The 10,205-nt window shown below is 44.2% G+C and overlaps 1 protein-coding gene across 1 annotated transcript in view; it reads left to right on the top strand.

Moving 5' to 3' along the window:
- The first annotated feature begins 3,166 nt into the window (after nt 1–3,166).
- ELOA (elongin A) overlaps nt 3,167–10,205 on the top strand; it is a 32,796-nt gene continuing 25,757 nt past the window's right edge. Inside the window, exon 1 of the mRNA XM_077337584.1 lies at nt 3,167–3,363. Coding sequence (XP_077193699.1) covers nt 3,292–3,363 — 72 coding nt within the window. The 5' untranslated portion in view covers nt 3,167–3,291. The remainder of the gene's footprint in view (nt 3,364–10,205) is intronic.

Below are 10,205 nucleotides of genomic sequence, written 5' to 3'. Positions count from 1 at the left end.
AGGCACAGTTCTTGTAAACTCTGCCCCCACCCCCCAGTCTGCTGTTTTGGGAAGTTAGAAGCCTACCCTACCAAGCTGTTGTAAGGATTATTCAAGCCTGTTGTACACATGCAGAGAGATGAAAGGGGAAAGGGGACAATGCTGTTTCCAATGGTAATTTTGAATGTTCTTGTTTGTAAATGAACACACAAACAAAAAACACTCCCCAAAGCTTTTAAAAAAGGATCACAGCAGAAAGAAATGTTCTAGCACAGAGTAAAAAGGAGAGGCTTGCTGGTAGAACACTTCCTTGGCACTCTTAAAACAAGTCAAAATTCCACTGTTGGAATTGTGCCAGAGATTAACGGTAAATAGCAGGAATAGTATGTCTCTGGTACAATCCAACAATAGAATTGTAATATGGGGTGGAGGAATGAGTAAGGTGACCAGATTGTCCCACTTTTGGAGGGACATCTGGGGGTATCTGGCAAATTGTACTCATGTTGGAATTTAAAAAATATATATTACAATACTATTTTTGCGTTCTATGCATTCTAAGAAACTTTTTGTTGCTCCATATAGACCAAATTTTTAATAAAGACCCCCCCCCATTCAATGGTGTCCCGCTTTACCAATGTTAAAATCTGGTCACCTTCGGAATGAGAAAGTATGTTGTATTTAAAAATACTCTCTGTGTGTATATGTGTGTCTGTGTCTGTGTGCGTGCGCACATATCTGAACATATAAATAAAATGGTAAGAGAGTGCTGGGAGAAGTTGGGACTCATTGTCTACCAATCAGGTAGGCTGTCCCAGCTGTCCCATTGCTGATTGGCTGTCCATCCAATGAACGGCCAAAAAAGAGGCATGTCCCACCCCTGGCCGTATCCCCCTCCTACTTCTTCCAGCTTCTGTGTCAGGCCTTGGCAAGCCTGCCCAGGGCGGGGTGGGGGAGAAACACAGTCCCCACTAGTGCTCCCTCACCCCCCAAAAGACCTGCCGAGGCCTCTCCAGGCTGGAGGGGCCTTGACAGGCCTTTTTGGGGTGGGGGCAGCATCCCTTCTACCCCAAAAAGGCTCGTCCAGGCCTTGGCTGTCCTGCGTGGGGGGGAGCTAGTGCACGTTGCATTTTTGGATACAAAATATGTTGTATTTTTGCTTGTTTGTGTGTTTACATACATACATACATACATACATACATACATACATGCATGCATGCATGCATACATACATACATACATACATACATACATACATACATACATACATACATACATACATACATACATACATACATACAGAGAGAGAGAGAGAGAGAGAGAGAGAGATCTGCTTCTATGAAATAATAATTGTTTTATTTCACTTTGAGTGGAAATAGTCAGGTAGGAATAAAGTTTAGAGTTTATGAGGTCAACAGGCGACAGGGAACAAGAATGAGGTAACTTTGTATAAAAATAAACACTAGATAATTTGTCACAAACAAGTAACTGTTTGGGTTATTCAGACAGGTCTTTAAAACTTGGAGATTTCTCAGCAGTTTTTCTTACATAAACCAGCATAAACTTCTTGGTCTAACAGACCCTACAGTTGGTGAAGGCAGGGACGTTCATACAAGTTCCAGTTTCTTTCCTGGCTAGGAATTTCTCCCACCCCCCAGTGAGCCCAGTCTTCTGGGAGTAGGGTTGCCAGTTCTAGGTTGGGAAATCTCTGGAAACTTGGGAGGTGGAACCAGGGCAGGATTTGAGGTGGGGTGGGACTTCATAATGCTATGGAGACCACCCTGCAAAGCTGTAATTTTCTCCAGTGGAACTGATCTCTGTTGCTTGGAGATGAGCTGGGGGATCTCCACCTGGGGACAGGCATCCCTATGAATGGGAGCTATTTTCCTCAGACTTATTAGGGATAGGCCACACTTCGTACTTCCCTAACTGGGGATCTTTTTTGATCCTCCCCCAATCTGCTTCGCTTTCTTATGGTTAACTGACAACCCTCAACTGCCACTCCCAACTGACCCTCTCAGCTGAAGAATTCCCTTTGAATCCCAAACAGATTTGAATCTGATTCACTGTATCTGAGGAAGTGTGCATGCACACGAGATCTTATATCTTGAATAAAACTTTGTTGGTTTTAAAGGTGCCCCTGGACTCAAACTTTGTTCATTCAAATCCCATAAATCAAGGTTCTCAGACCCAGTTTCAGCATTAACCATTTACTGTCCGTTACAGTGACCTTGGGCTAGCCCAGAGGTAGCTGAACTATGTCTCCAGATGTCCACGGACTACAATTACTTGTAGTCTATGAACATCTGGAAAGCTACGGTTTGGCTAGGACATCTGGAGAGCTAAGGTTTGGCTAGGCACTTTCAGGCTCATCTATCTTCAGGGCTTCCACCTCCAGCTTGGGACATTCTTGGAGATTTGGGAATCGTGGAGTTTGGGGAAGGTGCTCTGCTGAGATGTCATGCCACAGATATGGGCCTGGAAGTCTCCCAGAATCACATCTGATCTCCAAACTGCAGATATGAGTTCCCCCTAGAGGAAACGGCATCTTTGGAGAGTAGGCTCAATAATACATCAGAGTCCAGAAGAAACTGAAGTCCCTCCTTAGGACCTGTCCCCAAATCTCCACGAATATCCCAAACCAGACAAGCATGCAGAGTTCACTCTCTCAAGCTACCATTTTCCCCAGAAGAGCCATATCTGCAGTCTGGAATTCAGCTGTAAGGAAACTCTAGGCTTGGTAAATCTATCTTGTAGGTTGTGAAGATAAAATGGAGGAGACTGTCAGTCAAACTGTCTCTGTCTCTCGAGTCTCGCTGTAGTGAGATTAGAATGGAGGAACGAAGAACATGTATGCCACTCTGAGATCCCTGGAGGCAGATTAGGATTTTAAAAATGTACTAGATGTTTAAAAGCTTTTCGGACCAGCGAGCTTCTGCCAGCTCTCAAAATGGCGGCTGCGCTTCAGCAAAGAAGCTTCCTGCCCTGACTCAAGATGGGAAAGTTTCAACCCATTTCCCACTCAGCTGATGCGTTTTTTTCCCCTGCCACGTCCCAAGATGGCGATTTTGGCGCTTCGCTACCTTCTCCAGTTTAGAAGCTTCTGCCCTCTTCCAATATGGCGCGAAACAGCGTTAAGTCCTCAGAATTCCGGCAACGCCTCCTTTCACGGCCGTTCCGTTTTCCCTTAGTAAAGATGGCGTCGCGAGAAAAGCCAGCGAAGAGAAACGAGAAGTTTGGAAGTCCCGAGTTCTCCTGGGTAGACGGTGAAGCAACGGCCACTTCCGCCGCGAAGAGGCCTCGCCAGCAGTAAAAATGGCGGAGTCGGTACTAGAAGTTGTAGGGAAGCTGCAATCGAGGCTTTCGGGCAGTTCGGAGCCCAAGAAGGTAAAAGGAGCCCCTGGAGGGAGGCGAGAGAGGGGGCGGGGGCTTTGCTGGCGGTCGCCCAGATGCTTGCTCAGTGGGGAGGGCCATCATTGTGGCCCTCAGGCCCCCCGCGAAGAAGGCGAGGACGGGGGGGGGGGCGAGGAGGAGAGGGGGCTTGTTATGGGTGCGCGTCGTGAATTGGGAGGGCGCAAAAGTGGAGGTGCAACCGGGAGCCCTTTGTGGACAGCCTGACAGCGGGGAGTGGAGGGGGAGCAGAGAGATCGTGAATCCCGCCCCCCTCCTCTGATGTAAGGGGGAAGCAGCTGCCTAAGCGGGGTGACCCCCCCCCCGCTAAATTGGCCAGGCCACGTCCTGAACGGGGCTTAATTCGGATTGAGTTACCCCGGGACGCCCTTTTACACTCCTGAAGTTTGAGCCAAGGAGGCTGCCGAGGGGTGTTCCTGTTCTCAAGATTTCCCTCCCCAGCCTTCTGGTTCCCTTTCTGTGCATAAACGACACAGATTTGGGAGTGACCCGAGCTTTGGGGGCCCAGAGCTCCTTTCACTGGCTTTAAGTACAATTGTGGCAGCCGCTTGTCACAATCCATCTGTTAGCCTTCAAAGGGACTCAAGACATTTCCCTTCGCCCTGTTTTTCACTCCTATTCTAGACTGACCCCCAAGTTTGCCCATGGAGAAGGCCTACTATTGGCATTCTTCCTCACTCCCCCTTAGCTATATGGTTAAAGGATGTATGAAGGGTGTGCAGGGGTTCTCATTTGTGGGGTGTCCTCTGCACCACCCCCATCTCACCCACTCACCTCCCATTCGAGACATACATAGAAAACGAGCCCCCTAGTTGGATGGAGCTCCTGACATGGGACCTCCTCCTTCTGCATTTCCTTTTAGCTGTAGCTCTTCCTAGCAGTCTGAACCACTGGACTACTATGGTCCACCTGCCCTGGGTCCTCTGTGGGGAAAGACCGGATAAAAATATTTTTGAATGCTTATCACTGTGGTCTTTTGGGGGGGTGGGGGGGTGTGCGTATGTTAGACGTGGCATATGACTAAATGTCTTTCAGCCCTTGAAAATTCACACTGTCAAAAATGTGTTGGGCTCGCTGATGCAGGGGTGCTCTTTATTTTTGTTGCGAACTGCTATCACAGTTACTCCACTGGAGAAAGTCAGTGTGTGTTTGGGGGAGGGGTTGAAAAGGAAGAGGGAAATTGCTATCGGAAAACATGATAAGGATGTCTGAAGGGCAGTCCTTGCTGCTGTCTGTAAGATTGCACCCTTTAAAATAAATTCAAGGCGAGTAGCTGCCTGGTGTGTGTTCATTAAAGATCTTGATTTATGGTGTTCCAATATTTTCTAGATCAAGGTCCCCTTAATGGAAAGCTTTTGCCACAATAAATCTATTAGTTTTCAAGGTACTTTTTAAAGCTATTTTTTATTTTGTTTTGTTTTTTCATGGTACTTTAACCTCTTTTCAAATTATAGACTAATTATTCTGGGTTAGTTGCTGCACTCTGATTTTGTACACCCACAGGACCCACATTTATGGAACAGCTGAAACTGTTCCTTAACCATCTTTTCCTGTAAATACAGTCACTATGAACTTCTTTAAGCTGTGTAAGGAAGTGGTGCAGGATAAGTTGTTTGGGACAGACATGGTGGGTGGGTCAAGTGGTATTCTGTTTTATTATACTTTAGCTTCAATCTGCCAAGAGCCTAGGAGTGATTCTGGATCCCTTCTTGACTATGGAAGCTCAGGTCACGAGACTAGGCATTTTACCATCTCCACCATGCTAAGCTACTAGCATCCTACCTCGCCACTGTGATCCATGCAACAGTCACATCTAGGCTGGATTACTGTAATTTGCTCTGTTCAGGCCTTCCCTGCTTGGGAAATTGCAATTGGTCTAGAATGCAGCTACCTGGGTCCTCACTTGAACACCATGGAGGGCCCACATAACACCAGTTCTTCTGCATTGGCTCCCAGTTGAATTCCGGATCAGGTTTAAGGTGCTGAAATTAATCTTTAAGGCCATACACGGTTTAGGTCCAGCGTATCTTAAGGACCGCCTATCTGAATACGTCCCTTGAAGGGCATTATGCTCAGCCAATGCCAGCAGGCTTGTGATCCATGGCCCCAAAGAAGTGCACCTGTCCCTGGCCTGGTGGAATGAGCTCCCAAGCGAGATCAGGGCACTGTTGGAAGTCCAGCAGTTCCACAGTGCCTTTAAAACAGAGCTCTTCTGCCAGTCCTTTGGGTTGAGGCCAGTGCAGACATAAATAATCAACTACAGGCTGTCTTTTGCATACACATTCTGCTTTTCACTGTTCATTAGGAACTGCCCTGTAAAGCAGGGGTAGTCAACCTGTGGTCCTCCAGATGTCCATAGACTACAATTCCCATGAATTGTAGTCCACTGCTGTAAAATACTGGGCTGATTCTTGACTACGTCGGTTTATCAATCCTAGTGTTATTGACTGTGTATACTTACATTTCACAGTCTTAAAATGGCATTAATGCACTCATGTTGTATTTTATTAATGTTGTTAGCCACCCTGAGATACCAAGTGATAAACAAACAAACAATCCTTAAAAAGGTGGATTCCCTCATCCACACAATTTTGTGAGGTAAGGTAGGTAGAAAAGGTTACACGTGTGGAGTGTACTCCTTTATTAAGTGGGGGACTTGGAACTGGGCGTTCAAGCCTAATAGTTTAACCACTGTACCATCTTATCTTTCGCTAGAAGGAAAAGGAAGGATTTAATTCTTCCTTCCCCAATTCTTTGAACTCTGTAAAAAACAAGGGTCAGTGTGAGAAGAAGTACATGAAGCATTTTTCATCTTAGCATGTTAATTACTGAGCATTCCAAGTGCTGGAAGGAAGGTCCTTTTTCTCTCATGTAGCTTGAAACTACAGAGCTAAGTGACATTGTTCTTAAAAGCACTTCTTGTTTTTAAAAGGTTTATGGCTTGCTCAGGATCCATTTGAATTGCTCCTATTTTTTAAAAAAACAAATCCCTTCGGGATTCTGGGAGCTCAGCTATGTTGGCCAAAGATCTGAAAACCATTCAAAAATGCTTTTAGGTTTGGAAGTGGTTTTATTTGGTTGAGAGGAGTTCTTAAAAAGCACCAGCCTCCCAAGTCTTTTGCTCAGGAATAAGTGATGCTAGATTTATCAGTTTCCGCATGCTGTTTTTCCCCCCATGCAATTGTTTAATAATCTTCAGCTTCCCCTCCAGTTCCCAAGAATGATTTTGAGCGATGACAATTCGTAGGCTGCTGTGAAAAAAAGTGTGCTGGACTAGGTGGGCCATTGGTCTGATCCAGCAGGCTCTACTTATGTTCTTATGTTGAAATAACATATATGTGTATGTGGGTGGAGAGTGATATGAAGAAGAAGGGCAATGCTACATTGGATTTGTTTTTTTTTTTACATTGACTGATCTGTTTCTGCCTATCTGCACCTGGACATATATAAATAAATTTTCTATGGCGGGATTGTAGGATATGATTCAAGTTGTTATACATATTCTAATTCAAAGCTTCCCTGTGTGAGGAAATATGGGGATGACCTGGCTGTTGTCATTGGGGTGGCTCAGGACCAAATCTGTTTTGCATGCTGAAGGTCCTAGGTTCAAATCCCAGTCTTTGCAGTGAAAGACCTCCATCAGAGGCCCTGGAAAGTCTGAGCAGACAAGGATGACTGTGATAGACCTAGCCCAGTAAAAGGCAGTTTCATATGCTCACATATCTTGCACAAAATGATATTTTCTTACCATAATTTCCACTTGTTTTCATCAATGGATTACTTTCTTTAGATACATGTTATCTCTGGTTTAAAGCCTATGTAAAGTATCTAACTGTATATGAGTCACTGGGGGGTTTTCATGGGCAGATTTACATTGTTATCTAGCCCAGAAATCTTTTTTGAATTTAAAGAAAAAAGTTAAGACTGTACATCTTTTAGGGAGGGAACAGATCTCTGTTTTGAAATAAGATTTTGAATATAGATAGACTCTGGAGTAGTCCCCAGATTTTTCAGCTAAATCAATGGTTGTGGATTGGGACCCAGATGTGGTTCATTACTTTCTTGCAGGTGGATTGCAAGGCCAGGAAAGAAATAGATCAGGGTTAGCTAGGACAGGAGGCTTGAGGGCAAACCGGCCTTTGCCTTTGCATAATGTGCCAAATAGTCTGAAATGCAGCTTGTTATTCAGCAACGTCGTATATGTATTCCTAGTGGTGGAAAGTGCCATTCAAGTTGCAGCCAATTCCATGGGGTTTTTGACACAAGAGACAAACTGAGGTGGCTTGCCATTACCTGCCTCCATGGAACAACCCTGGGCTTCCTTGGTGGTCTCCCTGTCAAGTACCAAGCAGGGCTGATGCTGCTTAGCTTCCAAGATCTGATGAGATGAAGCTTGTCTGGGCCATCCAGGTCAGGGTATGTACTCTACATGAAAACTGAAATGCAGCTGTTCATGTCTACCTGAAATGGATTTCTGCATTAGGAATACATGAAAACCGCCTCCTTCTGGATGAGGCCACTGATCCGTTGTGGGCAGTCTTCTCCTCTGAATGGCAGCCCACCAAAGCCTTTTGTATCATTTGCTGCCTGCTCCATTTTAGGGGGCTAATCAAAGCTTCAGCCTTTCATAAGCAAAGCAGATGCTCCCAAACTCCCCAGAGTTTAAATCAGGAATCATCCCCCTCATAATGAAAAGCAAAAGCAAAAATACAAAGATGTAAGAATAACAACTAAAACATCAGGCAGGAAGGAGGGTCTATGAGTACATGCCAAATAAAACAACAAAAAAGTCTTCACTCGCTGGTGGAAGATACGGCAACAGAAGGGGACAGACAGATCTCCCTGGGAAAGTGTTCCAGAGTTTTGGCGCCATGACGAAGAAGGCCCTCTCTTGTGTTGCTTCCCATCTAATCTCAGAGGAGAGGGACACTTGAAACAGCCTCTGAAGTTTTTTTAACATTTTATTTCTTTCAAAACAAAAAAAGAGCAACATAAGGAGAACTCAACATCTTGCAACAAAAGAGAAAGAGAAAGGAAAACGTAAATAGAGTCAAAAATATAACAGTGGTGGCAGTTCTACATGTCCATTTCTATTAAAAGTTCCAAATATCTAAAAATAAGGCCTCTGTGTGCCATGCAGTCAATATTGATGACGTTCTAAGGTAATCAATCCGCAGAATTATTTTGGGTGTCCATTTATCTTTCCTGTGCTTTAATAGGAGCCTTTCAGTATAGGAAGAGAAAAGAAGATCCATTCCTATTGACCGCCAGTTAGCCTCCAAGAGGTAGGCTGATGGTTTGCAAGGACATAGGCTTCATCAAAAATAAATGAACATTCAAATATAAAACTGATATGACTAATAACTTCTTCCCAGAAAAAAATGAATGACTGGACACACCCAAAGCATATGCTTAAGGGATGCATTGCGATGCCAACTGTTAAACTCTTCATTCAGTATACCCTGATTTTGTTCATTTCTATGCATATCGTATTTATTAAGCAGCATTCAATATTTACAGACCAATATTACAGATGTTATTTTCTGTCTTGATTCAGTTAGCGTCTCCAGGAGCAAAGGGGGCCGGCAGCAGTGCCGTATTCAGATGCCAACAGATGTTTCAATTGTAAATATTGCCATTCAGCAGTTGACAAGTCATATCTAGACCTCAGCTGAGAAAATGACAAAAAGTAATCAAGTAGTCCGATGTAAAAATCCTCCTGTTAAAAAGAGATTTCTTCCCTTCAGATGGATTGGACCATTATGTTAATTTAGCATGTGAAAACGGATCCAATTGTTACTGTTGTCACATTGTACACAATTGTTCCCTAGCTGCAGAAATTACAGGAGGAATGGGATCCACTCTAGCATAAGGGGACCCTAATGCATTCCATTTAGAGGAGATCACCAGTCAAGAAATCTCCAAAAGAGCCCAAGGTGGATCAGGGAAACCAAATCTTCCTTCATTGAATGGGAACTGCACATCATAAGCGTCAGGCAGGTTAATGGGCGAGCCTTCGCATTGAATGAAATAGTAACTGGATGAAATAATTCTGCAGTTTGTTGTATCAAGATCACAAACTGTGATTTCTGCTTTGCCCTGCAAACTTGGATTTCCATTCTGGTTTTATTCCAGAGCTATGAATCCTGATTTGTAGGGAAGCCAGGAAGCTGTAGTTTATGACTTGGATATACTGGTGAACTATGATATGCCCCCAACGCAGGCATCATTCATTAAATGGCTGTGTGGGGAGGGGTTCCAGGTCTTCTTCATATAATGAAGAACTGTTGGCCTCCTTTAGTTATGTCTCCTTTGTTGGCAGAGTTGCAAAGAAGAGAAACAAACATTGTGTTGAAAGAGGAGAGAAACCTGTCTAACTCTCCTGTTGTCTTTGTTCTGTCTGTTCTGGAGGCAAGCAGGGAGGAAGTGTGCTCCAAAGAGCAGGAAGTCCCCAATCGAGCCAGTCAGGTTCAGGGCATAGGAGGCAGGCTATTTGAAAAATATCAGGAAGTTCCTAATCTAACTATCCCAAATACACATCTCCTCTGACGCCTCCGTAGGTCATTCATATATTTTTGAATAATGCACACCACAAAGCTTTCATGTTTCAACATCCTTTACTCAAGCCAACCTGACCCATGACACGTAATAAGCTGTGAGCTCAAAGTTACCTTCCTCTGACTCTTTCTAACCATTCCAGTTTCAAAGGGATCTCCAGGATGTGTCAAACAAATCATTGCAACAATAATTTACATTACATGTTGCTTTTGTTGTCACTGTCTTTAAATAAATAATTTAGGATTGAATATACCACAATC

The sequence above is a fragment of the Paroedura picta genome, chromosome 5, assembly GCF_049243985.1.
Source record: "Paroedura picta isolate Pp20150507F chromosome 5, Ppicta_v3.0, whole genome shotgun sequence".
Classification (NCBI taxonomy): Eukaryota; Metazoa; Chordata; class Lepidosauria; order Squamata; family Gekkonidae; genus Paroedura; species Paroedura picta.
Note: the sequence above shows the minus strand (reverse complement) of the source record. Positions and strands in the feature narration are given on the sequence as shown.